The sequence below is a fragment of the Punctularia strigosozonata genome, assembly GCF_000264995.1.
Source record: "Punctularia strigosozonata HHB-11173 SS5 unplaced genomic scaffold PUNSTscaffold_2, whole genome shotgun sequence".
NCBI lineage: Eukaryota > Fungi > Basidiomycota > Agaricomycetes > Corticiales > Punctulariaceae > Punctularia > Punctularia strigosozonata.
In genome coordinates, this window is record NW_006767434.1 from 1693038 (window position 1) to 1719289 (window position 26252).

At 56.6% G+C, this 26252-nt stretch overlaps 14 protein-coding genes across 14 annotated transcripts in view; 8 read left to right on the forward strand and 6 right to left on the reverse strand.

The window, feature by feature from the left end:
- PUNSTDRAFT_124406 (Sec1-like protein) overlaps window positions 1-1996 on the reverse strand; it is a 3523-nt gene extending 1527 nt beyond the window's left edge. Inside the window, exons 1-7 of the mRNA XM_007380152.1 lie at window positions 1896-1996; window positions 1647-1842; window positions 736-1568; window positions 529-687; window positions 368-475; window positions 179-309; window positions 38-115 (exon numbers count right to left, since the gene is read on the reverse strand). Coding sequence (XP_007380214.1) covers window positions 38-115; window positions 179-309; window positions 368-475; window positions 529-687; window positions 736-1568; window positions 1647-1842; window positions 1896-1985 — 1595 coding nt within the window. The 5' untranslated portion in view covers window positions 1986-1996. The remainder of the gene's footprint in view (window positions 1-37; window positions 116-178; window positions 310-367; window positions 476-528; window positions 688-735; window positions 1569-1646; window positions 1843-1895) is intronic.
- Window positions 1997-2195: 199 nt separating this feature from the next.
- On the forward strand, window positions 2196-2553 carry PUNSTDRAFT_130905 (uncharacterized protein; the record flags this gene model as incomplete). Its single annotated transcript, XM_007380153.1, has 2 exons — window positions 2196-2370; window positions 2429-2553. The coding sequence occupies 2 exons, from the start codon at window positions 2196-2198 to the stop codon at window positions 2551-2553; spliced, it is 300 nt and encodes a 99-aa protein (XP_007380215.1).
- A 326-nt stretch (window positions 2554-2879) lies between these two features.
- On the reverse strand, window positions 2880-3802 carry PUNSTDRAFT_61019 (uncharacterized protein; the record flags this gene model as incomplete). The annotated part of the gene is made up of 4 exons (XM_007380154.1): window positions 2880-3214; window positions 3269-3489; window positions 3541-3594; window positions 3630-3802. 4 exons carry the CDS (start codon window positions 3800-3802, stop codon window positions 2880-2882), a joined length of 783 nt encoding a protein of 260 aa, XP_007380216.1.
- An 827-nt stretch (window positions 3803-4629) lies between these two features.
- Window positions 4630-7097, forward strand: PUNSTDRAFT_42200 (metalloprotease; the record flags this gene model as incomplete). Its single annotated transcript, XM_007380155.1, has 11 exons — window positions 4630-4719; window positions 4760-5080; window positions 5137-5419; window positions 5473-5584; window positions 5643-5927; window positions 6127-6208; window positions 6265-6491; window positions 6518-6550; window positions 6607-6748; window positions 6802-6941; window positions 7007-7097. The coding sequence occupies 11 exons, from the start codon at window positions 4630-4632 to the stop codon at window positions 7095-7097; spliced, it is 1806 nt and encodes a 601-aa protein (XP_007380217.1).
- A 732-nt stretch (window positions 7098-7829) lies between these two features.
- On the forward strand, window positions 7830-8699 carry PUNSTDRAFT_49940 (uncharacterized protein). The gene is made up of 4 exons (XM_007380156.1): window positions 7830-8045; window positions 8099-8181; window positions 8244-8350; window positions 8406-8699. Exons 1-4 carry the CDS (start codon window positions 7879-7881, stop codon window positions 8439-8441), a joined length of 393 nt encoding a protein of 130 aa, XP_007380218.1. The 5' UTR covers window positions 7830-7878; the 3' UTR covers window positions 8442-8699.
- Window positions 8700-9659: 960 nt separating this feature from the next.
- On the reverse strand, window positions 9660-10638 carry PUNSTDRAFT_61629 (uncharacterized protein; the record flags this gene model as incomplete). Its single annotated transcript, XM_007380157.1, has 3 exons — window positions 9660-9863; window positions 10069-10449; window positions 10507-10638. Coding segments are annotated over 3 exons (717 nt in total), but the record flags the coding sequence as incomplete, so codon positions are not given.
- A 1008-nt stretch (window positions 10639-11646) lies between these two features.
- On the forward strand, window positions 11647-13476 carry PUNSTDRAFT_60904 (uncharacterized protein; the record flags this gene model as incomplete). Its single annotated transcript, XM_007380158.1, has 3 exons — window positions 11647-12858; window positions 12903-13204; window positions 13269-13476. The coding sequence occupies 3 exons, from the start codon at window positions 11647-11649 to the stop codon at window positions 13474-13476; spliced, it is 1722 nt and encodes a 573-aa protein (XP_007380220.1).
- Window positions 13477-14086: 610 nt separating this feature from the next.
- PUNSTDRAFT_49942 (uncharacterized protein) lies at window positions 14087-14939 on the reverse strand. The gene has a single exon (XM_007380159.1). The coding sequence runs from the start codon at window positions 14880-14882 to the stop codon at window positions 14568-14570; it is 315 nt and encodes a 104-aa protein (XP_007380221.1). The 5' UTR covers window positions 14883-14939; the 3' UTR covers window positions 14087-14567.
- A 105-nt stretch (window positions 14940-15044) lies between these two features.
- On the forward strand, window positions 15045-16407 carry PUNSTDRAFT_124410 (uncharacterized protein; the record flags this gene model as incomplete). Its single annotated transcript, XM_007380160.1, has 3 exons — window positions 15045-15109; window positions 15167-15643; window positions 15699-16407. The coding sequence occupies 3 exons, from the start codon at window positions 15045-15047 to the stop codon at window positions 16405-16407; spliced, it is 1251 nt and encodes a 416-aa protein (XP_007380222.1).
- A 295-nt stretch (window positions 16408-16702) lies between these two features.
- On the reverse strand, window positions 16703-18003 carry PUNSTDRAFT_97471 (uncharacterized protein; the record flags this gene model as incomplete). Its single annotated transcript, XM_007380161.1, has 5 exons — window positions 16703-16891; window positions 16972-17309; window positions 17371-17643; window positions 17721-17809; window positions 17873-18003. The coding sequence occupies 5 exons, from the start codon at window positions 18001-18003 to the stop codon at window positions 16829-16831; spliced, it is 894 nt and encodes a 297-aa protein (XP_007380223.1). The 3' UTR covers window positions 16703-16828.
- A 501-nt stretch (window positions 18004-18504) lies between these two features.
- On the forward strand, window positions 18505-20484 carry PUNSTDRAFT_130913 (uncharacterized protein; the record flags this gene model as incomplete). The annotated part of the gene is made up of 10 exons (XM_007380162.1): window positions 18505-18801; window positions 18880-18903; window positions 18990-19136; window positions 19191-19312; window positions 19384-19564; window positions 19627-19844; window positions 19914-19948; window positions 20015-20055; window positions 20123-20218; window positions 20281-20484. 10 exons carry the CDS (start codon window positions 18505-18507, stop codon window positions 20482-20484), a joined length of 1365 nt encoding a protein of 454 aa, XP_007380224.1.
- A 166-nt stretch (window positions 20485-20650) lies between these two features.
- Window positions 20651-21556, reverse strand: PUNSTDRAFT_59934 (flavo protein; the record flags this gene model as incomplete). The annotated part of the gene is made up of 5 exons (XM_007380163.1): window positions 20651-20742; window positions 20802-20973; window positions 21030-21158; window positions 21259-21372; window positions 21440-21556. 5 exons carry the CDS (start codon window positions 21554-21556, stop codon window positions 20651-20653), a joined length of 624 nt encoding a protein of 207 aa, XP_007380225.1.
- Window positions 21557-22059: 503 nt separating this feature from the next.
- PUNSTDRAFT_141304 (uncharacterized protein) lies at window positions 22060-22837 on the forward strand (the record flags this gene model as incomplete). Its single annotated transcript, XM_007380164.1, has 2 exons — window positions 22060-22456; window positions 22517-22837. The coding sequence occupies 2 exons, from the start codon at window positions 22060-22062 to the stop codon at window positions 22693-22695; spliced, it is 576 nt and encodes a 191-aa protein (XP_007380226.1). The 3' UTR covers window positions 22696-22837.
- Window positions 22838-24820: 1983 nt separating this feature from the next.
- On the forward strand, window positions 24821-25421 carry PUNSTDRAFT_49945 (uncharacterized protein). Its single transcript, XM_007380165.1, has 3 exons — window positions 24821-24876; window positions 24927-24992; window positions 25048-25421. The coding sequence occupies exons 2-3, from the start codon at window positions 24990-24992 to the stop codon at window positions 25312-25314; spliced, it is 270 nt and encodes an 89-aa protein (XP_007380227.1). The 5' UTR covers window positions 24821-24876; window positions 24927-24989; the 3' UTR covers window positions 25315-25421.
- Window positions 25422-26252: the final 831 nt, after the last annotated feature.

Genomic DNA, 26252 nt, shown 5'->3' on the forward strand with positions numbered 1-26252 from the left:
TCCCCCGGGCGCGTTAGGGTTTGAGCCAATCGCGAACTCTTGGTTCAGGAGCGCAACGGCGCGTGCTTCTTCGTAGGTCGTTCCGCCGATTACGAACACGATCACGTCTTGCGGTCTGCCGTACAAACTTGTCAGAACCGCTGGCCTTTCATCAGAAACGAACTGAAATGGATGGTACCTTTGTAACCCTGCGTTCGGTCCCGCGCCATCCAAGAACGGGTATGTAGCTTCGCGCAATCGTGCCTTGAATAGGTTCTCGAGCGTCTGCGACAGCTGTGGTGTATGTTGCATGTACACGTTTTCGACGCCCTGGGACGAAGATGCGGGATATCAAATGCAATTCAACGTCGACAAAATCAGCACCTACCTTGATGCCTTTGAGAACCGAACGACCTTTCGCAAGTAGTGATTCGTTCAAGAAGAGGTCATCTTGCCGTTGATCCGATCCGGACGTGTTTAAGATAACGTACACCAGCTATCGCAGTCAAGTTAGACATCGAATGTGCACAAAAAATAGCCTGTGCTTACCCGCGCATCTTCCGGCTTAACCCCATTTGCAAGCATCGAGTTGATGAGCGACGCAATATTCGCCGCTTGTGTCTTCTGATACCGTAGGGCGTACAGGATAACCAATCGGAGCTTGTTGTGTGAGGGTACAGCCGGGTCTGAAATGACAGCTTGGACGCTCTAAACAATCAGCACGAATACTTGCACACCGCACACAGCTAGAATCACCTTCAAGTCGGCGCCAGATCCCGTCGCAAGTCCCTGTTCCACCTCACCGACCTCAAGCAGCTTGTCTCTGGCAACCAACCTACTCAACTCGCCAACAAGCGCGACGTGCTTGCTCACGTTTCCTCCCAGCTTCTTGAACTCGGGGTACTCCTCCACGAACTTCTTCATGTCAGCGATGCTCGATATATTTTGCGGACTCTGCGCCAAACTTTTGCTCTGGTATGCTTGCACGTAGGCTTTGAGGTGTTCGCCGAGATCGCCGAATGTAGCGAGGTGTTGATCGCGGAAGAATTCGTCAGTGGAGAGGGATAATGTAACCTCATGCAGTTCGGGCCGTATGGACGGGACAAGGGATAGATCCACACGTCCGTTGTTGATACCGAGCAGCTCGTGAACCATTGCCTGATACGTCCATTGGCAGAGTAGCGGGGTAACGGGGTCGTTTCTCCGGTCAAGGATGAGGAGAACCGGAGCGGTTTGCGTAGGCCGGAAGTCGAAGAGGGTGGGTTCGGACTTGATACGATGTTGAACCTCAACCCCAAGCTTCTTCGCCATGGAGGACATCTTCTCGTACCGGATGACTGGCTTCTTCTTGAGGCTGAGAAGGACGGCGATGATCCCCTGGACGGAGCGTTCGAGCGCGGCGGGATCCCATTGATTGGGGGAGGAGCCGTATAAAGGCCGGGAGACGGACGGGGTGTGGTTGAGCGAGAAGAGGTAGGGCGTCAAGGGTGCGTAGTCGGCAAAGTGTTCTTGCACTTCGCGGACGACTTCGTATTCGTCGGCTTCGGCCAAGCGCTCTATCGCCATCTTGCTCAGGATGTTGCTGAAGTCTGACACGGACACGAAGAACGGCATCAGCGATGCAGATCAACGACGGAAAACGGGGATATGGCAATTCACCAACTGACAGAGGTAGTACTCCCCGTACTTGGGTTCGCGCAGCTCGCGTTCGAGCGCTTCCAGGCTCTCGTCGCTAACTTGCACGAAGCAAACGCATTTCAGGTGCGCCATGCGCTCCCGCTTGGGGTTGTCGACCCGGTCGGTGAGGTAAACTTCATGCGCGAGAAGGACGGACTGTGTGGAGGCGAGAGAAACTATCGGTGTCTGAGAAAATATGGTGAGCTTCATCTCGTGAGTTATCTCCAAGGATGGCGTACCGTATGAGAGTCCAGCAGGAGGACCTTCATCCCCGCAGGCGTCTGGATGAGTTTCGTGACATAGGTCTCGACTGCCTTGACCACGTCCATCGTTCAAGCACAAGAGAAGAACGCGATGGCTGCAAAATGCGAAGGGGTATATCGTACCAATCTGCTGAGAGATGCGCGTGCTGAAGGCATGCGCGGCATGCGCGGCACGGCGCCGATGGTGGCGGTGACGCACGGATGCATTCGACATCATGCATGACGGTGACTTGCAAGGTCCTGGACCCGAGCGATGCCGCTTAGATCCTGACAATAATGGCTACCACAAATGTCTACGTCGAGGAACTCCAGAACTGCTTAAGAGAGAATGCACACGGAATCAAGAGCTTCACGCTGGGCAATCACACGAGCACGGAGGCCAAGGCCAACGTGATCCTCCTGGAAGAAGAGGAGGTTACCATTTACCTGGACGGCCGCGGATTTCGAGCAGGTGCGCAGCTGGACCCGGACGGTGAATGGATCCAGTCTGACACCGGTCCTGGGACCAGGAACAGACTCGAAAGATGTATCTGAGACACTGGAAGCACTCCTGCAGGAACTGAGTCCCGGCTTTGGTCTGAAGCAGCAGCAGATTCTCTTCACCAAGCTAACTCGGCTTCAGCAGCTTGAATAGCCTACCATGGTATGCTGGGTGCTCGCCCAAACCGTGATTCATCATTCATGCCGCTGACGTTGTGTTAGTTAGTTTATCCGGCTTGTGGCATGAGCCCGCTCTGCTGCAGCGATCCAATAATTCTCTGTGAGTAATTCAAGGTGATCCTGCGAGGTGTTATACATCAACAACTAAGTCGGACGCATCGAGCTCTCTGTGACGAATGCTGTTTTTCACGTCTGGTAATTGATCGATGAACGCTATGCCCGACAATATGTTGTATGTCGCAATAGGATCACGTCCACCAACCAGACTGCTACCTAGGTGACCTTGCTGAAACGAATTCTCTAAGCCAGATCCGAGTGAAGCATTCGTTCGTCGAATTCGCCCGACTCTGACCGCGATCGAAGGGCGGCCTCGTACTTTTCTCTAGTGAATTGGAAGTTGTCGTCGGTTCTGACCTTCTGGATAGCGCGTTTTATCCACGCGCGCTCGTTCTCATTCCTGAGACAGTTCGCCCACCACCTGTCCATGCTGCTCTGGATGGACCCAGAGTTCAGCTCGCCGTTCTCGCTCTGCTCGTTGAGAACGTGCAGAAGGAAGCCAGCGTTCAGGTGTTCGAGATCCATCTCTGAGAGGCATTTGAGGATGCGAGATATGCGCAAGTTGTTGTGCATAGATCCTTCGAAAAGTCGTTAATGGGCGAAGCCTGGTCATGGCGAGATCGGCGACTTACGGACAAGGTTTCTGTACTGCCCTTCGAAGTTTCGTGGGGGAAGGGACCTCTGCAACAGTCCAGTGTCAGGATCCAGGAGGCGCATTCCATAGAAATCCAGCATAAGCTCGTATGACGCCAGTAGTCGCCGTTTAATATCTGGATCGGACTTCATGGCGTCCCTCTCATGAAGCTGTAAAGGTTGCGACTCATAGTTCATGCCGTATTCACGAATTGGAAACCTTCCGCACGATGTTAGTAACGGCGCAGGCATTCAGGCCCATGAAACTGACAGCCATTGTATAAAACCGTGCTTATACTCAAGAAGGTTGTAATCCCCTTTCCATCTGAGCGCGCAATCGTAAAGTATGTCAGCAATGACGCGAGATCGTGAACGAAATGAACGCGCTGATCGTGGATCTCTTCCACCAAAAGATTATCCGGTCGGCACCGTAGCTGATTCCTGTAAAACAACAAGTTGGCATGCTGAGATGGATGGTCTTCTATGCCTGGATAACCGGCAAGAAACTCTTGAACATCTCTTGGGAGTGACATGGTAGCAACGCGTCGGAGATCTCGCAACGGAACGATCGATGGCCTCAGGATGAGCATGAACGCCGGAGTCAAGGGCGGGGCTATGCCGCATGTGCGTGTCGCGAACGCGCGTCAAGTCACGTGATCAGAGGGCATCTTGCGGCAATCCCCGACGGCTCTCGTTGCAGTGATCTGCATCGCCGACCCTCACTCCGACCGGTTCATCATTCAGTGCAACGCTTTGCAAGAACGTCTCACCTGGCCGGACCAACGCTCTAGAGTCGAGGATGAATGTGCTAACCGTTCTTCCAAAGCTTTCGTCCTCGTCCGACGCCGAAACAACGACGATGAGCAAAGCTGCTCAACCTTGTGCAAACCATGCTGCCACACCATCGTGTTGCCTCCGTGGTCGCGTGATTGTCGCGCTTCCACTGTCTTGGCACTCATAACTTGTGCTCCCCGGCGGTTACCCTATCAGCTTTGCGCAGAGCAGCAGCCCCGCCACATGGCCTCGACGCTCTTGGCATCTACCGGTGCTCACAGACGCCAGACGCCAGACGACGGTGCCCTCCGTCGCGCGCGTACAAGATGTGATCACCCCAACGTGCGAGCGGAAGCAGTGTTCCCGGTCGCTTCTCCGCACCGACCGTTGCATGGCTCTCCCGGTCCAACTGAGCTGCCGGGCATCTCACCATGCGCGTTGCGTCAACCCGCCAAGGATTTTTCAAGTGCATAAATCCTAGGGAGGAGGCCTCAGGATCGGCAGGCGACCTCCTCTTCACGAGTTCGAAGTCTCCCTCCTGCACGTCCTCCTTACGACTCCGCGCAAGCACTCTCAATTCGACGCCATGTTCTCTTACAAATTCATCGCGTCCGTGTTCATCGCGGTTTCGTACGCATCGGCTGCTTTGGCCGCACCCTGGCCCGCCAACTCCAAGGTGAATAACGCTGCGTCAGTGGATGTGACGAATCCGGAAGCTTACCGCGTACTTGCAACAGCATGCCACGCACCGTGTGAGGAACATTAGCAGGGATCTCAAGCTCGAGACGTACCACCCTGCTTCTGTTTACGAGACCTACGAGGATGGTATCGACCACCCGCTGTCGAAGCGCGCCGACGCGTCCTTCCAGGACTCCGCCCTCGCCTTCGTCAAGTCGAAGGCGAAATTGGACGATGGCGCCGTTGCCTTCCGCTCCGGGTTCGAGGGCGACATCACGTCGCACGCCTACTTCCACCAGCAGCACGATGGCGTTCCCTTCGCCAACGCTGTCGCCAACGTTGCGCTGAAGAACAACAAGGTCAGTACTCAAGAACACGATGTGGAGAACCAAGCTTCTAACGAACGTTTCCGCAGGTCGTTGCCTTCGGTAGCAGTTTCGTTGCGCTTCCTAAGGACATCCCCGCCTCAAAGCCCACTCTTGACCTCCAGACGGCGATCAAGAAGGCTGAGGCTGCCCTTTCTGGCACTTACAACGGCCACCCCACGACCGTCGAGTACCTCGCCAAGGACGATGGCTCGGTCGCCCTCACCCACGTCATTCAGATCCAGAACGACCAGGGTGCCTGGTACGAGGCCTTCGTTGACGCTCACTCCGGCGACCTGCTCTCGGTCACGGACTTCGTCACCAAGCTCACTTGTAAGTCCTCCCATTTTTGCACATTCGTCCGATACCAATGTCGCTTTTATTAGACAAGGTCTTGCCTATCACCAAGCAGGACCTTACGGAGGGCGTCGAGACCCTTGAGGACCCGGAGAACAAGGACGCCAGCCCCAACGGCTGGGTCAAGGGCAAGACCACCGCGTGAGCATCCACCCAGCGCCCGTTCTCCAAGCGGATCTTGGACCGACTCTCTTCTCAGCGGCAATAACGTCATCGTTTACAAGTCGAGCGCCAGCCAGCGGACCTCGGAGTCCGACACCGACGAGTTCATCTACACCCACGACGCGTCCAAGGCCCCGACCACGTCCGCCAACCTGAACGCTGCCCGCACCAACGCGTTCTACGTCGTCAACACCGTCCACGACATTAGCTATACCTACGGTTTCACGGAGAAGGCTTACAACTTCCAGGACGACAACTTCGGCAATGGTGGAGAGGACGGTGACCGCGTCACCGTTTCCGTTCAGGACTCCGCGGGCACTGAGTACGTTGGTCTCCTCATGTCAACGTCAAAGGTCCCTTAACTAACCGTGATTTCCAGCAACGCTGGTAAGCATTGGCTGTCAAGGACTCTGACATTCCGCTGAGGTGCTTACCATTCTTGTTCTTCGCTCTCCCACAGACTTCAGGTAAGCTGCACGGCCTATTCAAGCCGCCAACCGAATCTGACGTAAAATTATCAGCACTCCCGCCGATGGTCAATCTGGACACATGAGGATGTTCCTCTGGGACGAGACCAGCCCCGAGCGTGACGGTGCTCTTGAGGTACGATACCCCCGATCTTCACAGCGGCCCTAACTCACCGTACCTTTGACACCCAGAACGACATCGTCGCCCACGAGATGACCCACGGCATCAGCAACCGCCTGACGGGCGGTGGTACCGGCCGCTGCCTCCAGACCACTGAGGCTGGCGGCATGGGTGAGGGCTGGTCAGACGCGTTTGCGGAATGGACCGAGCAGAAGTCGTCCAAGATCTCTGACTTCACCATGGGCACCTACGTCATTAACGACAAGGCGTACGCGCTCGCCTTTGCTCAGCCTTGGGGGTAACTAATGATGCTCGGTTTCACAGCGGTATCCGCACGCACCCGTACTCCACCTCCAAGTACGCTGATACGTCTCGCTCAAATGGTCAATCGCTCATCGCTCTTTCTTCTGCAGGACCACCAACCCTCTGACCTACGCCAGCATCGCGACGCTCAACGAGGTTCACGACATTGGTGAAGTTTGGGCGAACATGCTCCACAACGTCTACGCCTCCCTTGTGGACGAGAACGGCTTCAGCGAAGATGCGCACACCGATGTACGCATGATACGATCAAGCATTGATGACAACCTTCTAACCTGACTTCGAAGGCCTCCGGCTCCGAAGGAAACGTCGTTTTCCTCCACTTGTTCATCGACTCGCTCGCTCTCCAGCCTTGCAACCCGACGCTGCCCACCGCCCGCGACGCCTGGATCCAGGCAGACAAGAACCGCTACGATGGTGCCCACACGTACGTCGCCCCTAGATTACCTAAGGGAATCCGTCATTTCTCATCGCGCGATCTCAACGAATCAGTTGCACTCTGTGGAAGGCCTTCGCCAGCCGCGGCCTCGGACAGAATGCGAAGAACCACAAGGACGACGACACCGTCCCGTCCAGCTGCTAAATCGCCTCACCGTAGCCTCTTGGACTTTCACGCTTGCGCTCTCATCACGCCTGTTGCATGTTTGGATATCATTATTGCATGTTGTCACGATACCCCCGATGCAATCTTACGTTTCCTTTTTGTCTCCTCTCTGATATACCCCTTAAGGCATTGTGGCGCAATGCGGGAGAACTGCCGCTCCTCCCGAGTTTCCGAGAATGAGTCGCCGGAGGCTGTGACTCGTGCAGGGTCGGGCTGGGTCGGCTTGCTCTCGAATGTTCGTTCATGCTCCAAAGCAGGTCAGCTCCTATGCTGGAAGCGGCATGCAGAGGCCGTGCTACGAACACGATGGGCAGTAAATATCCCTGATGAATGCACAGCGGCGGGAGAGAAACAGGAGATGCGATTATCTGCGTTGTATCACTTGACCCTATCCGAATCCAACCATGCGCCCTTCCTGTCCTCCTTTGCCCTGATAGCCCCTGCTTGCCCTGCTTCCATCGCGGTTCTGACACCTTCTATGCTTTTCTCTTGTCGGGCAGAACGAATCGCCATGAGAGCGATGGCCAAGTCAGGATGTGATTATCGAGCGCGGCCAGCACCGGCGTGGTCTCGGGAGTGCTTGCCCGCGGGTCCCGATCGCCGGGGCACGGATCCACTATGACACAGGGCTGCGCTGAACTGGTCACCGAGGCCGGGCCTAACGTATATATATTCTCCATGACCGTCTACTACTCCTCACCGTTCTACGGACCCAAAACAAACCCCTCACAAAATCCTTTTTACGACCACGACTGCGATGATGTTCACGACCTTCAAGCTCATGCTGGCCCTCTTCGTTTCGCTGTTCGCCTCCCTCGCCGCGGCTCTGCCCGTCAGCCTAGAGCCCCGCGACGTCTACGTGCCTCCCGTCCTTTACCCTCACGCGGGCACCGTCTGGAAGGTTGGAGCCCACCACAACGTCACCTGGTAAGTTGATCAGCGATGCAAGCGGTTATCCGGATGCTGAATGTGTATTGCAGGGATGTGTCCGACCCTCCCGTCAACATTACCAACAAGTTTGGCATGATCGTTCTCGCTAAGAATGGAATCGCATTGGACCTTGGTAACCTCTACTCTTTTTGTTGGTCTGAGACTGTACCTTTGACGAGTATCTCTTTGGTGCAGACTCTCCCCTTGCCGCGAACTTCTCTATTCTCGATGGACGCCACGTCATCCAAGTCCCCAAAGTGACGCCGGCCAGCGATTACCAAATTTTGCTGTTCGGAGACTCGGTGAGTTGTCCTATCATTCGAGACACTGGGTTTCAGTTGCCTGACTTCGTTGCAGGGCAACCTCTCGCCTGAGTTTACCATCACGGCCTAAAACATTAACCAAGGGTCCCGATGGCCCGACTTGCCGCAACCCCTGACCAGGACGCGCAAGTTCCGATATGATGGACGCTCAACCCAGTTTCGAGGCCGGAAAACAATCCACGAACTTTGAACGAACTCTCTGTACAATCAATGGACCTTCTTACCAGTTCGGACTGCCATCATGGACTTGCCGTTAAATGTACTTTACTCGTAGCATATTCGTAGCAAATCAGCATCATATTCACGATCAAATTTCCGTTTTGCCTTCGTCGAACTGACTTGATCTAGAAAATCGGTGAGGATCACGCACACGTATTGCCCATTTATACCTCGAATGGGTCTACTACATCACCATGGTCTCAAGCCAATGTTACGCTGATCGACAGAAACGTTGCGGCGTAGACTCTACCATAACTGGGGACCGTACTCAAACCCAGCTTCGTCCCATAGGTTCAAGTCCGCGCTCGCGCCCCACTTGTCGGCGGGCACGTTCTCGAACGACGTAAAGTTGTCGCGGTTGAGGTATTCTCGCTCCTGAGTCTCTAAATCCATATAGTACGCGAACGCCTCGCGGGTTCTGCAGGCGGATCTCAGTCAACACCGCAACATAAGGATGAGAAAACAGTTGCTTACTCGAGGGGGTACTGGTCTACGAGCCGACCACCGAATTGCAGCGATTGGTCGTTGAGCCACACGACCCACTGGCGGAGGAGTGCTGGAAGCAACCCAATTCCATAACCGCATGGCGCTGGGGGCCGAGTGCAAAGAAGACTTACCTTCTGAGCGCTCTGTGCCCCAGAAGCCCCAGAAGTACGTGAAGCGTGGGGTGTCGTACTGCTTCCACAGTTCTTCCTCACTCGGCAGGCGCGCGGTACCCGCCCAGACCTTGGCAAGACCGTAAGATTGGTAACGTACGACGCTCCACGGCCGGCCTGGATGGAGAGCTCAATCTCCGACAAGGACTTCCGCAATAGCGAAGACGTGGATCGTGTGCGTACAGTTCGTGAAGGCAAGGGTGGGGTCGGGAATGTAGTGGCCCGTCCAGTGCACATGGCGGTAGGGGCGCGCACCGTCCGACTTGGTCGTACTGGATAGGAATGTAAGTAGGACACAAGGCTATTCGACAAGTGGACTCACTCATTGGTAACCTGGGCGTGGAACGTGTTCGTCCTGATATAACCTGTGGCGAGGATAATCTGTGGATTGGACAGGGGTGTCACATATGCTATCATAACTTGACCGGACTGATGCGCACTTCGTCGATCCCCGACAGAACCGTCCCGTTGATGAGCGTGATTTCCCCCGACTGAATGCCGTCATCGTGCGACGCGAGCGGCTCAAAGGATCGGATTTCGGAAACCCACTCCGTGCTGGCTGGGAACCTGCGGAAGGAGCGCCGCTGAAACGCGTGCAGCTTACTCCAGTCGTACTCCTAACATCGAAGGTCCACCGTCAGAGGTGATACTATCGCGATGGTGGCGATGGTGCGTACCTTCGAGCTCGCGTAGAGCTTCTTCACATACGGAGCGATGTCGCGCGCGATTTCGGAGCCCGACGTGCCGGGGCCAACGACGAGGACCGTCTAATATGATCTGTTAGCATCCTGCGCCGCGGGGCACGCATAGAAGCAAGCGAACCTTATTGGCATAGCGCTCCGGCGTCCTGTACACGCGCGAGTGATACACACTGAAGCGTTCAGGCTCTCCAGGCGCCTTCACCTTGCTCCACTCGACAAGGCCTGGAATATCGGGGACATGCGGCCCGTCGCTATCCAACCCAAGCGAGACGACGACGGCGTCGAAGTCTTCCTGCCACCACGTTGCCTTTATCCTCTGACTCTCCTCGAGGAGCGTAAGGCGCTTGAGTGTGAGCGTCCAGCCTCCTCCGGGAGCCTTCGCCAGGCGCTGGACGCGCGTACCATAGGAAACAACAGCTGGGTCGTCGTCCGCGCTCAGGTGGTGCAGTGCGGCGAAGGCGCGCACGTGTGCCGATACGCTGCGTTGGCTGGGCGCCCACGGCTGCAAAGACGAGCACATGAGATGCGAAGGGTTCGAGGAGGGGATTCAGGGACTTACGGCACCGGCGGCGTAGGGTACGCCAGGGAGTTCGGTAATACTGGTAGGAGAGTTGGTGTGAAGGTTCTTCCATACGGGTCGGGGGACCCAGTGGTCGCGCCAGCGCTCGTCCAGGGTGAGGCCGTCGTCGCCATCGGAGTAGTACTCGACGTGGGGGTACTTGTCGGGAATTTGAGGATAAATCTCGAAAGGCGTATCACTTACATAACGACAATGAGTATCTCTCCTTGCTCCATGTGGTGGAATGCAATGCGTACGGGTAAGACTCGCGGGTAGGAACCTCCTCCGAATAACGCCAGTTTCCACCGGGACCAGGCGCACGGTCGAAGAGACGGACGGTGAAGTTATGTTCGAGAAGCTCTGCTGCGACCTGAAGACCCGATGGGCCGGCGCCTATGACGGCGACACGTTTGATAGGATTGCTGAACGTCGTCCACTGTACACGATCATTTCCGTCATGCTCGGAAAACACCGTCTGTTGGGCGAAACAAGCCGCGGCGAATGCGAGAATATGTATCTGGGCCTTCCAGCTCATAGTGCGAGTAGCCGGAGGGGTCTACGGAATCTGGGGAGATCGTGGTATTAGTACTGTCATTGTGTGCTGAAGTTGCGCCATCCTAACCTTCCATTCCGCAAATCAGACAGACTAAGATTGGTGATTCTGCTTACTAGGGACATTGCGCCGCTGAGAGGCAGTAACACGCGCAATAACCTAATGCGGGTCATACTGATTCTGCCGTTTGTACGATGAACTCAGAGTCGACTGGATTCGGGCCATGGTTCGAAGTCGGCGCGAGTGAAGCAGGCGCCGGACAGAGTGGCGCAGGGCGCACCCACCGATCGTCCACGTGCGGAGTTCTCCGCACGACACCTTTTGCAGCGACGACCACTGCTGCCACTGGGGACAACGGTCCACTGTGGACGGAACAACGACCAGATCCACTCCCCACAATTTATCACGTAGTTTCTCAGCCAGTACCATTGCCACTTCACGGAAACATAATTCACGTTCATTCGGGACCCACGTCTTTTGGATACTGACGTCCATCCTCCCGTTCGATAATAGATTCTGCCTACACGAAAGCAGAGATTCATTGCCAACGTATACTTCTTTACTGATTACCTTCTGCACCCCTCGTCATGGCACTCGACGATCTATCTCCTCTGACTTCGCTACCCTACAGAGAGGCGCATATAGCCACCATTCTCATAATCGCGTCGTTTCTCCTCTTCCTCAACCTGAGCCGAGGCATACTCTCCCGACTAGTATCCGCAGGACTTCTCGGACCACTACTCATTGGTGCTGCCTACTCGGCATCGCTGTCCTCCATCCTCCCCAGCCATGTGCAATACAGCGTCCAAGCTTTCGGATACCTCGGTCTCATGCTCCTGATAGTTGAGGGCGGAATGGACACCAGGTTAGATATCCTCAGCAATAGAAGGACGCTCGTACTCGCTCTGCTTGTTGGGACCACGGGAATCGTCGTCCCTATTGCGCTTTCTCTGGCACTGCTGCCCTTCGCGTATGGATACGGGTACATCGAATCCTTCGCACTCGGCGCCTCGCTCTCAAGCACGAGTTTGGGTACTATCTTTAGCGTGATTTCGAACCTGTCTGAGGATTCAGGGCCTCCCGCCGGAAAATTGCCTTCCAATCAACCTATTCAGGAAGGAGCAGTGGCATCGATGGAGGTGGACACGAATGGACATGATGGGGACCGAGGCGAAGAGACTATCATTGGAACCAGTATCGGTACGATCCTTGTGGCCGCGGCGCTGCTGGATGATATCGTAGGGTTGGTTATCTCCAGCATAATCTCGAATTTGCCATCCACCTCCTCAGGTTCACAGTCCATCGCACCGTGGTCTGCTGCTCGCCCTCTCGTTGCCTCGGTCTCCCTTCTTGTGTTCACGGCCATCATCTCTCGCTACGTCCTCAGCCCGCTCAACAACCGCGGTAGTTGTCAGGCCCCAGGATGGATTTTCACTTGCCTGACCGCGACCAAACTCGTTCACAACCTGGATGCGCTGGCCGTTGTAGCCTTTATCGCGGTCGTAGCAACCTTCGCAACCATAGCATCTTACATCGGGAGCTCTATCCTCATAGGCTGCTTCTGCGCAGGTGCAACGATGAAACATTTATACGATGGTCTCGTGGCTGCCAATGCCGGCGTTGACCGCGATAGCCCGCTGCTGAAGTTGCTGAGGGACGGATCTCCGGAAGCAGCGTTCTCCCGCGTAAAACCTATACAAGAGCTCGTCCTAGGTCCTTTCTTCTTCGCAAGCATCGGCTCTGCGATACCGGTGAAAGAGATGTTCAGAGGTCAGACGGTGTGGAGGGCGAGTCGCATCGTCTCCAGTGTGGGTTGCAAACGAACTGAAAACTTCTCGCGTAGGGCATCATATACGCTGGCCTCATGGGAGTCGGGAAGCTATGTGCCGGTAGTTGGATCATCCTCGCGGACACTTTATTGCAGAAGAAGGCGTGCATCTGGAGGAACCGTTCGTGCCGGTGGAGCAGACTCGGGAGGAGGCCTACCATCAATCACTGCGGACGCCACGATTCGCGGCCAGTGGAACTTGGAAATCCGCTACCTGCACCTATGTTACCGACGCCGGGCGAGACTCAGCTTAGAGAACAAGTGCTGCCCAGGTTGATCCCGAGCTGGCCTTCGGCTATGTTTCTGGGTCTATCTCTGTACGCCGCTTCAGTGCCCCTTCACCTGAGTCCTGTACTAATCATGCGTGGATCATCTTCGTAGAGTCGCACGAGGGGAGATCGGCTTCTTAATTATCAACATCGCGTCCCAGCAGTCTCTGGTTTCATCGGAGGCGTTCAACGTGGCTGTTTGGGCGATTACGCTCAATACGATCGTCGGGCCCGCAACGGTTGGAATCCTGCTTAGGAGTGTGCCGGCACGAAACGCGATCCTGGGCGGCAGATGGGGTACGGTGGAACGGCGAGCTTGATGATCCACGACTGGAGCAACACGCTGAACAGGTCACTCCCCGTGTTATGCGGCGATCATGGTATGGCACCTCTCGTATCATCAAGGCGGTCTGATGTGAACAGAGGAACGCTGAAAACATGGCACGGCTTTGTCCAGACTGCGATGGATATCCACGGCATTGCCTTGCAGTGGCACAATTGAACACACCGAGCTAGAACACAGAAGGATACTTAGATTTCACACACGTCCCCGATATGGGGGTGCTCACCTCTACCATCCATAGCCAAGCTCGCCAGACGGCATCTCCCCATAGCCCACATCGGTCAAGGCATGGAACAACTCGTTCAATCAACTCTCGATGCAATGCGTGTGTTGCCTTCGGGGTAGGTATGAGCAGATCAAGCGCGGTTCATGCTCATCGAGCACTCGGAGCGGTTGGATATATGCCGTCCTTGTCCCTTTGCACGGGCACAGTTGAGTCAGGAAGATGCACGATCGCGACGAATGCCCTCCGTTGCGGGTAGGTAGCAGGTGATGACTAGTTCTGTGGGGAGACCGGAGCATGTGAGAGCGACCGCGACTTAGACCATCTGACACATTGTTGCCACTCTGGTATCTCTGGCAACGGGTCGGAACGACCCATCCTCGAATGCGCACAAGTCGACCAGACGATGTTGCAACAGCGAACCATGGCGAATTTCAAGACATGCATTCGCGCAAATTGCGTTGGCAACGGTTCTAGCACAGCCTCTGGCAGCCTTGAATCCGCCTGGATTTGCCTGGACGAGTTTACCTACGCCTCACATCTGCTTCACATCATGGATCCAGCGGATTAGAAGCCATGCGCAGTGCCTGAGCATAGGTTGTCTCGCATCGCCATCTATTTACCGCTGCGCGCACTGATAGCAGGCCGGAGGCCGGAACCCGTTTGGCAACACCGCCACCCACGCGAACTGATCACGTTTTGATTTCAAGCCAGGTCCTCTTGAGATCGGATGCCCAAAGCGTCTCCAGCCAACCTGACCAAGAGAGACAACCTAAGATACGCTGCAAAGACGCGGCAACGAATACTGTGGACGTTGCTCGGCTCGGGTTACACGACCATATTTATCACCAAGCCTGATTTCGTCCGGAGCACCGTCGTTCGGACAAGACATGAAGCAATAATCTTTTACCCTGGATCCGCTCCGTGCTCCCGTGCTCCATCAAATCTCGCACTCCTCCATCAAATCCGATCGTTAGATCATGGCCACTCCCGAAGGCGACCAACATCCCAGCATGCACCGGCAAAACCTCGTTACGGCTCTTCTCAACCGTGGCTTTGATGGATCTCTTGGGGACGCATGGCGACGCGCTCATCGCATCTTCCTTGGCGGAAGGCACAATAGTCTCGGCACGGCACATCGTCGAGTATAAAACATCCATGGAGACGACTCCAGTTCTTCAGCTCCAGGTTTAGAGTCCAACTCAGTGAGGTACTGGTTACCGTTCGACTTCGTCACATTCCTCTTTCTTTCTACAACTCGTTCTCGACTTTTCAACTTTTTTTACGCACGACCCCGCTCCTTCATTATCCTGTCAATCAAAATGCACTCCACTTCCGCCGTTGTTGTTCTCGCTCTCGCCGCGGCTGCTGCCGCAGCTCCCGTTGGGTGAGTATTGGTCGATCCATGCGCTCAATCCGTCGTTTACTCATGCTATGCGCACAGCCAAATTCAAGCCCGTGAGCCCCTTAGCATCGGTACTCTCGGCAAAGAGCTCGGCAAGGGCCTTGCCACCGGTGGAGGCCTCGCAGCCCTCCTCGCCGGCGCTGAATCCTTGCTCGGTGGCGACTCTTCTACCTCGAAGCGCGAGCTCCTTCATGCTCGCGAGCTCCTCGAGGAGCGCCTCTTTATGGAGGCTCGTGCGCCTGTCAGCGTCGGTGCTCTCGGAAAGGAGCTCGGCAAGGGCCTTGCCACCGGCGGAGGCCTCGCAGCCCTCCTCGCTGGCGCTGAGTCCTTGCTCGGCGGAGACTCTTCCACCTCCAAGCGCGAGTTCCTTGAGGCTCGCGAGCCCCTGAGCTTGGGATCCCTCCTCGGCGCGTCCGACGACGCGATCGGAACGATCATCAAGAACTCCGCGATCGGCGGCGCAGCAGCCGGCGCGGCCAACGGTATCACCTCCGACATTCTGGGCCTGTTCAACCGGTATGTTGGCGCAGAATTGGAGAATTTGTCATGACGTTGACCAACATGCCCACAGCCGTGAGCTCACCGAGGACCAGATCAAGGCGATCGAGGAGCAGCTCGGCATTAACCTTAAGAATGACAAACGCGCTGCTGCAGGCGCTGTGGGCGCTGAAGTTGCGGAGGGCCTTGGCTCCATCATTTCCAAGGGCGTCGTTGGCGGCCTCGGCAGCGCCCTCGGCGGTTTCGGCGTCGGCGAGATCATCGACAAGCTCACCTCTCGCGAGCTCGCCGAGCTCCAGGCGCGCGAGCCCCTCAACCTCCGCCGCTCCCTTGAGGCCCGTGCCGCTGCAGGCGCTGTGGGCGCTGAAGTTGCGGAAGGCCTCGGCTCCATCATTTCCAAGGGCCTCGTTGGCGGCCTCGGCAGCGCCCTCGGCGGTTTCGGCGTCGGCGAGATCATCGACAAGCTCACCTCTCGCGAGCTCGCAGAGCTCCAAGCGCGCGAGCCCCTCAACCTCAGCCCGATCACCAAGGGCCTCATCGGCACCGGTGTCGGCCTCGCCGCGTCGACCGCCGTCGACCAGGGCATCGAAGCGCTCAAGGGCCTCTTCGACCGCGAGCTCGCCGCCGAGCTCGAGGCCCGCGACCCCGCCAACCTCAGCCCGATCACCAAGGGCCTCATCGGCACCGGTGTCGGCCTCGCCGCGTCGACCGCCGTCGACCAGGGCATCGAAGCGCTCAAGGGCCTCTTCGACCGTGAGGTCAGCATCAACGACCTCGACTAAGGAGTGTCATTAGGGTGTGGAGGGGCGCGCGCCGCGGTTTGACATGAGTTCACGACTGTCACGCTCACATTTAGCATAGGGTCCACTGCGTATTTATTCGACAACGATGTTGTATTTATTAGGAATGTTGGCAATCCTCACAGAGCTCACCTACAAAAAACGGCACTCCTTGCGACTGAAGATAAGGAGTTGGGAACCGTGCTGACACGCGCCGTACCTTTTCAGGGTGCAACGATGGTGCACGTTCCTCTCCTAGAATGGGAACATAGATGTGAATGGATGACACAACGGGTAGGTGATGCATTCCTGAGATCGTTTAACTCGCATGCGGGTGTGTCATGTAGGTACCGAGTGTCCATCCAGACATTCGTAATCTAAAACGTCCGTTTTCCTTCGTATTTAGCAACCTGGTCTAGCGATTCTAAATGTCCTTGCGTCTGGCGAAGACGTGGATATGCGCCAAACCGGGAATGCTCTGCAGCCGCTACGAACGACACGGACGGCATCAGCGCCTCGTTATCCACCACACCCACACAACACGGGAGGCAAAAAAACGGCGCTCACCTGCGGATTCACGAACCACGCCGTCTCCCACACGCGCTCGTCCCACCGCCTCTTCACAAACTCTTGCACCTCCCTTCCCGCGCGGCGCACGAGCGCCTCCTCCTCGTCCGTCCCGCGAGGTGAGCGGACGAGTTTGTCGGGCGTGACGCCCCACTCGGCGAGCGCGGGGAGGGCGTCTGTGACGTGCGAGGGCGACGGAGGCGGGTCGTCGGGCGGCGTGCCGGTGAAGCCCCAGAGGCCGTCTTGATGAATGCGCGCGCGGATCGAGGCGGGGACGAGCGCGTCGTGCACGATCGGGAGTTTGGTCCAGATAAGCGTGTGCTCGACCTCGGGCGGGACTGCGGCGATTTGTGGTGAGTAAGCGCACAAACGAGGGACAGAGGATAAGGTAGCGCGGACCTGAGTAAGGCCAGTCGTTCTGGATGACGCTGAGCAGCTCCGAGGGCGTGTCGGCCGTAAAGTACTCGTGTTGGAACGCGAGCGGCGGCTCCGGCAGGTTCTCTTCTGCTGGCAGGGTGACCACGTCCTGCGTGACGAGCGGGGTGACGGGGGCGGCGGCGACGTCGGGTCGGCCGCCGCGGTAGGCGTCCGGGTCGTCGTCGAGCACGGAGCGGATGGCGGCCTGGGTGTCGGGCTCGCCCCAGCGCAGGCGCTTCTGGAGAAGGTAATTCACTGCGGGTTACGGCCCTCGCCGTCGGAAGCTTTAGCGTTCGGAGGCGATTATCGATGTTGGTGACGAGCACCCGCACCCATCGACCCGTACTCTTGCTTGATGCCGACGGACCACTGGTCGTAGCGCTGCTGGAGCTGCTTGTCGCGTTTCAAGAGGCCGAGGTCGCTGTGTGCGGTCGATCAGGGCTGGCAGACAAGATCGGCAGAAAGTCGAGGGAAGGGCGCGCACCCGGAGTTGACGAAGGCCTTGAGCTGGCGCCAGGTGAATTTAGCGGGGTAGTGCGCGACGAGCTCCGCCTTTGTGGGCGGGCCCGTTCCAAGAGGGACCGCCGCAGGGTCTACGGGATCTGGGTTGGCCATAGGGTGTGTGTCGGAGGCTGCGCTGCCAGTGTAATTGGCCATTTGAAGGCCGTACGTATCAGATTACTTACATCAACCTTGCAACCTGAATCGGGCACTTTTGGCGGGGCTAACCTAGCTCATCACAGCCGATTTAGCGTGGTAAGTAGGATTCTCTCGTTGCATGGGTGACATCTCATGTAACCGCAAGGCAAAGGGTCGTTAGGTACGCTGCAAGAGCACTGAGCGCTGAGCGCTAAGCACTGAGTACTGTACTGAGTACTGACGTGTATCAGACACCGGATCCAGAGGCAGTACGCCGCCGGTTATCTTCGGCCGAGATGGATGCCGGAAGTCCCCATGGCAGACCGAGCCATCTCTCCCAGCCCCGCTATTTATCGCCAAGCACGGTTGCACGCCGCTGCGGACGTGAAAGATATATCCCATCTTGCACCATGCGTGCTTGAGATCTGAAAGAGAAAGCATCCACCCCCTCACTCGCTGTCTCGCACACGATCAACAATGTCGACGACCGACCTCCCTAGCTACCCCGTCACCCCGCCGACGTTCCAGCGCACGCCGACGTACACTCACGAACCCCGCGCGGAGGAGCAGCGGCTTGCATACTCAGATCCCGTCCGCACCCTGCGCGCCCGCTTCGACGGCAACTTCGTCAAGCAATCCCCCAAAGGCGGCGTCAGCCTCCGCCTCACACAACAGTTGGATGGGGCCTCCCTTCCCCTTTACGGTCATGGCGCCGCCGTCGAGGGATTTGTCGATCTCGCGCAGATCGAAAACGTCGACAGTGTCGAAGTGAAGGTGTGCCTCCTCTCGATCTCACCCAGCATATCGTTCTTTCATTGACGACGATCCTGATCCCCCTTCCCCGGCGCCCAGATCGAAGGCTGTCTGAAGATGCAGGTAGGAATCACGGATGACGTCGAAGCCAACAACCGTTGGCTGCGGGCTGCGCATACATCCACGATCTAACACCCTGTCTATTCCAGGAACTGGCGGAGATGGGCAAGGCGTTGCACACGCTCTGCCTCGACAAGGCCGTGCTGTGGCGCAAGGGCACCAGCCCTTCATGCCCTGCTTCGCTCAGTTTCAGTCTCCGGCTACCACCCACCTTCTCCGATGGAAAGGACAACTATGTATGGGTAACACCTCCACCAGGTGAACGGAACTCACTAACATCACGTTTGCAGCCCCTTCCGCCGAGCTACGAATGTAAGATGACCGGAGTTCCGGGCTTCTACGCCAGCACCACCTACTCTGTCACCGCCTCCGTCGTCCGTAGCAAAGCCTCCCTATTCGCACTTGGCAGCACGTACGTTCCTCCTTGCCTCTCCGTATTTCCCGTGCACCCGTGGTTGACCTGATTGCACCCGCCCGCAATAGAGCGATTGTTTCCACCCCCTTCGTCTACCTCCCACGAACGCGACCCGCAGCGCCGCTCCCCGAGCCACTTCTAATGGACCACACCTTGCGTGGCTTCCCCGACTGGCACCCGGACTGGGCAGTCTTCAAAACCCAACTCGAATGCAATGTCCCCGACCGCGAACGGTACATCCAATGCAAGGTCCGTTCGTTGTCCGCTACCCTCACCCTCTCACTGAACCGCATCATATTGACTTCGGTCAGCTGCACGTACCGAACACGCGCATCTTTGCCATCACGGAGTCGATTCCCTTTCACCTCTCCTTCGCCTCGCGCGCGGACACGATGGCCACCTTCCAGCCCTTCGCGCCCCATATATCTGGCGCGTCTGCCAGCTACGGTGGTCCGGCCGAGCTCCCGCCGGCCAAGTCGCGCGAGAAGGTTCGCGTCCAGCTCCTCCGGCGGTCCTACTGTGACGTACGGTGCGTACCCCATTCTCCCTCGCTCACTCACCACGCATCCCGTAACGCTCACGTACCAATGACCCGCAGAAACGAGGGCGCAAACGGCGCAGGACGAGATATGTGTACGTCGTTGAAAACCGCCTCCCACGCTCGCGTAGCAGTTGTCTGAGCCCCCATGGCTCTTGTAGGGAGGACCGATACGATAGGCGAAGCCATCTTCGACATCGCGGTAAGGCGCATCCTCCCCTCCGCCTCAAAAGCCCCCCTATTTCTGACACTCAACTCTCTCCCCTCAGGGCGAAGGTCCAGAATGGCGCGCATACGACGGCCATATCGTCATCAGCGACTCGGTCAAAGTCGCCGGCTTCAAGGCCGGCGGCCTGCACGTTCGCGTACGTCTAGAATCGATTCCCTCCCCCGCGTGGTCGTTTTTCTGATTCTTCGCGCCTCACAGGACTACATGGTGCTGGCGATGACCCCGCTCGACCCGCCGCGGACGGCGAAGACGATCCTACGCGAGGAACAAAAGGCGCCCTTCCAGCCCCTTTGGGACGCTTTCGAAGTTCGGCTCACGACCGACCCGTGGGGCAAGGGCGACGAGGTTGAAGCTAGACCGGATTATGGGCGCGGGGAGGTGCACCGTGGCGCCGAGTTTTAGACGAATAGAGCGTAAGGTATATACCCTGCCGTGTTGCGTGTACTGCTGTATGATAGTTGTAAAAAAAAACTGTTGTACAAAATATGGTCCGGAGACCCCGGGCGTTGTCTAGGGATACATTGATGGGGCAGGTACATACATCTAGTCGATTGGGACCCGTTCCAGCTCAACCGTCGACAGCAGCTTGTCTCTTCTGCAGCCCGAACCTGTCTACAACGATCTGCACGATCTCTCGCCACTCCGTCATAGCACCGAGTCCTGTCAGCACAACATATGACTCAGCAGATGGACTACTCGAGGCGGAGGAGAAGACGCACCGACGTCTCCACAGGCGAGCCCTTTACCTATAGGCCCGACCACGGTGTACTTCACCACCTCGCGCACGACGCGCAGATGCTCCGCCGTCAGCGGGTGCTCGTACATGAGCGTGTTCATCGCCGGGAAGACATACGTCGGTGTCGTCGGCGCTAGCGCGCGTAGCAGAGACGTCTGTGAAACGTCACCCAAAGCGCTCGCAGGCTGAGTGTAAGGAGGGGGAAACGCACGGCAAGGTTGTCGCAAATACCGCCTGCGATCTTGGCAAGCGTATTCGCGGAGCACGGTGCGACGAGGACGACGTCCGCCCAGCGGCGGAGCTCAATGTGCAGGATGGGGTCGCCGATCTTGAAGCCCGCCTGTGCATTATCGTGTGGGGTATACGTCAGGAGGGGTAGCGTCGTTACGCGGCATTGCTCTCCATCGCGTGCCATAGGCAGGGAAACTCGTCTAGCTCACTTTCCACTCGTCCTCGTCCCGCCAGACGCGCGAGCCCGCGCTAGCGATCGCACCGGCGTCGAAGAACACCGTGGACGGCGTCGTCGCGACGACCTCCACCTTCACGTTGGTGTACTGCTCTCCCCCAGCGCTTCACGATCAGACTTTCGGGCAACGCGCTGGCGCGGGTGTGAGGACGCACGGAGAGCAGTTCGGAAACGATGAGGGGCGCTTTGATGGACGCGACGCTGCCCGTCGTGATCAGCAGGACGTGCACGGCGCCGTCGGTGCGCTCGGCGGAGGCGACGAAAGGCGGCATCGTCGAGACTTGACCGCGAGGTTGAGTATGGCTACTCGCTCAAGAGGTAGGTGGCGAAGATGGCCGATACCAGAAACTTGGAAGAGCGACCCCGAACAATCAAACGAGCTCTCTTAAATATATCAGGAGAGATCGTCGATGAAAGTTGTGACATCGTGCTGCTGGGACCTCGGGATTCGGTAAAGTAACATAGCAGGATCGTTGGCCCTATCGGGACAGTCCGAGGTGACGAGATTCGATGGACGTAAGGGCGCGCGGGGTTCGTCTTGGACCGTACTTGCACCATCCGGTCTCGGGCGGAACGATCAAGTGCCCCGAGTTGGAACACTTGGTCGTTCCGCGACCAGACGTCCATATGCATGCTTCCGCATCTTCCGCTCTCGAGCACGTATAAAATCTCAAGCATCTGCTCATACTAACCTCTAGCATTCTGGGTTCATCCATCACCTTCACTCTCAGTCACCTACCCCTTTGCTTCGCCCAACTTCAGACTACTGCCCAGAATGTCACCCTACGCAGCATGCAAGCGCAACGACAAGTACTGCACCATTTACCGCGACTACATCCCCCTCGCCGCCTACGCCCCCTCTGAAGAGATCAAGGAGGCCCTTCTCGACGAATTCCGTGCCCTCTACCGAATCATTGGTCTCATGAGAGGCGCGATCGATGGCACCTCTGACGACCTAGATCAGGCCGAATGGGATTTCGAGGACTTGCGCGACCTACACAAAAGCCAAGGCATCGACATCCTCAGGCTCCGCGCGGATTATGAGGTCGCCGCGCTCGCGGAGGCGCAACGTATCACATCAGAGCGCGCTCCTAAGCCCAGCTCCAGGCTTAGGATGCCGTCGCTTCCCCAGCTTCCTTTTATCACCCGGAAGCTGGGGCAAAACCGTCACAGTACGTCCGCTCCTCGCTCTCACCCCTGCCTCCCCGTGCTCACCGACGTTTGCGACACAGTCCGAGTGCACGTGAATCGGGACGTCGAGCCCGTCTCGGCGCTCGCCAAGCTGCGCGACCTGAACGATGCCGGAGCCTGGCTCAACCCTTACCGTACTGCGGCTCGTTTCGCGGCAGTATACGGGGACGAATTCCACACGACGGTCTTTCGCGCCATCTACCCCCAATCTTCGTCTTGAGCGACGGTCGCGGGGCCTCGGGTATGCCGCCCGATGGCCTCCAGGACCAGAGTGCAGGTCCTACAGGCAGCATTTCCCTCCACGCACTCGAAGGAGGTTGCACTATTCCCCGACCCTCGCACGCTCCCCCCCACCCCACCCCCACCCCTCTCTCATCAAAAAGCACGGAAGATGAGCCGATCGGAGCGAGCCTGAATCTTTTGACCCACAGACCTCGTCACGGCCAGCCGTACACGCGGATGGGAAGAACGACGCCGACGATGTTGAATGGTCGTCGTCGGGGCTCTTCTTCCTGCATATCTCCGCTTGGGTGTCGCTCGGAGATGAACGCTGTCGGTGGCGGGATTCGACAACGATCATCCATTGGCATGGACGGGGTTTTTTGGCGTCGAAGAGGGACAGGGTTGCTGTGCCAGGTCAGGTCGAGAGCGGGACGCTGCGATCGCCTGGTCCTTCGCTGGTAGCCCAACTCCACAGCCCACGTCAGTGCGCCGGCATACAGTACGAGATGTTTGGTACGTTCTCGCGTTTTCAGAACATTGGCCCACTAGCTCATTCGCTCGCTTGAATGTCTTTCGCAGGCCGAGTTCGGGACGCCGCGCTCGATTGGGCATCTCGACTGCGTGTTACATCAAAAACTCGAAAAAAATCGCAAAAATCGAAATCCCCCCCAAAAAAAAGGCTCGATGAATTGGGATCGTGGTTTAGGGATTGGCTTAAATAGATCGTAGATAGTCGTACATAGATATTTGTGACGCGTGGACATTGAGTTACTCGCTAACGCTTCTAACGCTTCTTTCCTTTCTAGCTTCCAGCTGCCGTGGTCTGGTCCTCCCTGGTTGTCCCCTGGTCTCCTGGTCTCATGGTCCCCCGGTCCCTGGTCTTCAAGTTCAAGGCCTCCCAGAATAGGATTGCCAGCGCCTGTCGCTGGTGATTCGGCAGCCGGCCTCTTCGTGGCCTGGGGGATTAGTACCCTTCGGGGGAAGCCAACGGCTGTTTCGCTCCTCGCATGTTTGCGAACGCTCTCAGTGATAGCAGGTGAGCGTCCATCGTCTTTCGCTTCCGGGCCTAAGTATTTCTTCAGCAATAATGTCGCCTTGATTTCACCCGTCTTGTGTTGAAAATCAGTGAGTGGTTGTTTTGCGTTCTTCGTTTTTATGTCTGCTGACCTTCACTTGCGAACTTGCAGGGATGTCTTAGACACTATCCCTATGGCACACTTTGCCGTTGTGCAACAGCGCTCCTTGTCACGGGTTGACTGACTTCAAGCACAAGCCCCGCAACCGGTGCGAAGAGTCCACCAAGGACTCATGTGCTACTGGCGCATTGTCATTCTACCGTGAGTTGACCGATCGACGTAGCTGGATGGTTCATACGTCTCGTCGTTCGTCACACGGTATTGTACGGTGTTCCATTGAGAGTGCATTTATCTCAGAGCATACCTGGTGCTTGCCGCATTGAATCGACATGGGAGTAGAATCGTCAAGCAAAGTCCCAATGCGTGTAGCGTTCTACGACTGTAGTGTTCGTGTCGCCTAGGCATTTTCCACTTCGGACGGAGCAACCCATCGGCGAGAGATTAGTACCGAGGCGAAGATGAGCTCAGACTGCTGGTGACAACGCACATCACGTCTTTCTCATGACCTGTGGTGCATTGTCTTGTCCATCTCACCTGTGATTGCACTTTTTCTGACAGCTCTTTCGTCCGTGATATCGTGACCGCTGCACTGAATTCATTTCCGCGACTCTGCCTACATCATCGTCTACGATGTTCACTGTCATCTGTGGAACTATACTTGCACGCGAAGTGGTCGTGCCTTGGAAATTTCCTAACTTGGGTCCGAGCCATTTCTCTGCCTGTCTGTCCCTCGCTTCGACCCATGGTCCGTTAATCCGAGGACCTCCCACATGTCGGTCTCTCGAATGCTCCGAGTGAAGATCAGTACACTTGGCCTGCCGCCCTTGCAATTCCTCCGCTCTTGACATGGGAATGGCATTCCTGCTCATTCGGTGGGACTGTCATGTCCATTTCCAGATGGACAACACCATAATGTCGGTCGCAAGCTCTGGTATTATGCGGATCTTATGCGGAGGCCGAGTTCCGGTTCGTGTATATAAGGCATGGGCTGGTATCAGGTCAGACATCTGCAAAGCGACCGTTGAGCAGAAACATCTCTTAACGTGAGCCTGCCGGTGTTCCTATTCCCCGTCGTCGATCTTATTGTCTCCAGGATTATCCATTCAACACCGCTGAAATTTCCTCTACAAAGTAATCGGCACCAAATTCAACCGCAATGGTGAGTGGCTTGTAGTAACCCATTTGTTTTGCCTAGTTGACCCTATTACCGTCAGGGTACTCTGCGTCTCAGGAGCATCGTTCCCAACCAGGAGATCAAAGCATTCGTGAGCAAGTACTCTGGCGGGAATGACGAGTGGTTTGAGCTCCTCGGATACTTCGACGACAGCAAATCTTCGTGGTCGCGCAGCGGCTGGGAGGTTGTCGTCTTCGCGAACCAGTCTGGGTCGCAGCGCAAGGGTGTTTACCTTGAAATCGGTTCCAAGAAGATCGACATCACGTTCAAGGGGTTCGACCATGAGCTCGAGATTGTATACCTCTGATTACATGAAGCGAGTAGTATTCAAACCGTAGCTCGCGTAGCGTTGCATTGTGTCGTGTAGAACGAGGGATATGATTCCGAGTCAGCACTGGGCTGTCGAGATGATGATATATTCATTTGGTCGGTCGATGCCATCGCTAGAAAGTCTGCGCTCTGTAGATCTGTATCCCAGATCTCCGAATATAGTATCTGTAACACTTCCGGTCAGTCAAATCGCACGAGGTTCGCCAGTCTCGAGTCTCGATGCGTGCTCGTATGAGAACGTGCATTCTCATTGGCCTGAGGCGGGCCCGGTGCAAACATTTGCGCAGAACTCACGTAAGCATGGGCCCTTCCGTTAGTGCTACCGTGGCCATCGCTTCGATTCCATGTTCAGGATTGGCCATACATCTTTGCGTATGTGTTTACTGGCGGCGCAGCTATAAACTCATGTTACGTAGACTATCCTCGTGTGTGTAATGCTTCTGGGGGGCCGCTTTGGTCATGTAACGGAGTACTCCGTAGCTTAGCCGTAGAGTAAACTTAGAATGGTCGCGGCTCCGCCGCGACTGAGAAATCACAATGTTGACGCGCCCGTTGGGCGCCATATGGTCAAACCTTGCGTGCTTACCTCTACTCCCCGGGCGCCTGATATCTGAGATATGATTATCTCTGATATCTATGGCGTCTCGACTATAAAAACTCGATTGCACGCCTGTATCTACATTCATTCTTGCTATACTACCGGATCCTGCTCTGTTGCCTGCGAGGCGCGTCGTGACACCGCCACCGCCCGCCTCGCCCCCTTACGCTTAACTTACACTTTTTTGAGCACCCTAAGAGGTTAGTACAATGCCTGTAGATACAGTAACCGACGCTACGCTACCGCGTACGTTGAGAAGTGGGACGATCCTACCGGACGTCCGAGTAGAGGGCAGACTGCCCAGAGATCGGCGCCAG

Excerpts from the sequence above, each read along its gene's own strand:
- PUNSTDRAFT_49940 (XM_007380156.1), top strand. The coding sequence starts at position 7,879 with ATGTTCACGACCTTCAAGCTCATGCTGGCCCTCTTCGTTTCGCTGTTC. Across the intron at positions 8,182-8,243 it reads TGGAATCGCATTGGACCTTG|ACTCTCCCCTTGCCGCGAAC; the intron begins GTAACCTCTACT and ends TCTTTGGTGCAG. Across the intron at positions 8,351-8,405 it reads TTTTGCTGTTCGGAGACTCG|GGCAACCTCTCGCCTGAGTT; the intron begins GTGAGTTGTCCT and ends ACTTCGTTGCAG.
- PUNSTDRAFT_49942 (XM_007380159.1), bottom strand. The coding sequence starts at position 14,882 with ATGGATGTTTTATACTCGACGATGTGCCGTGCCGAGACTATTGTGCCT.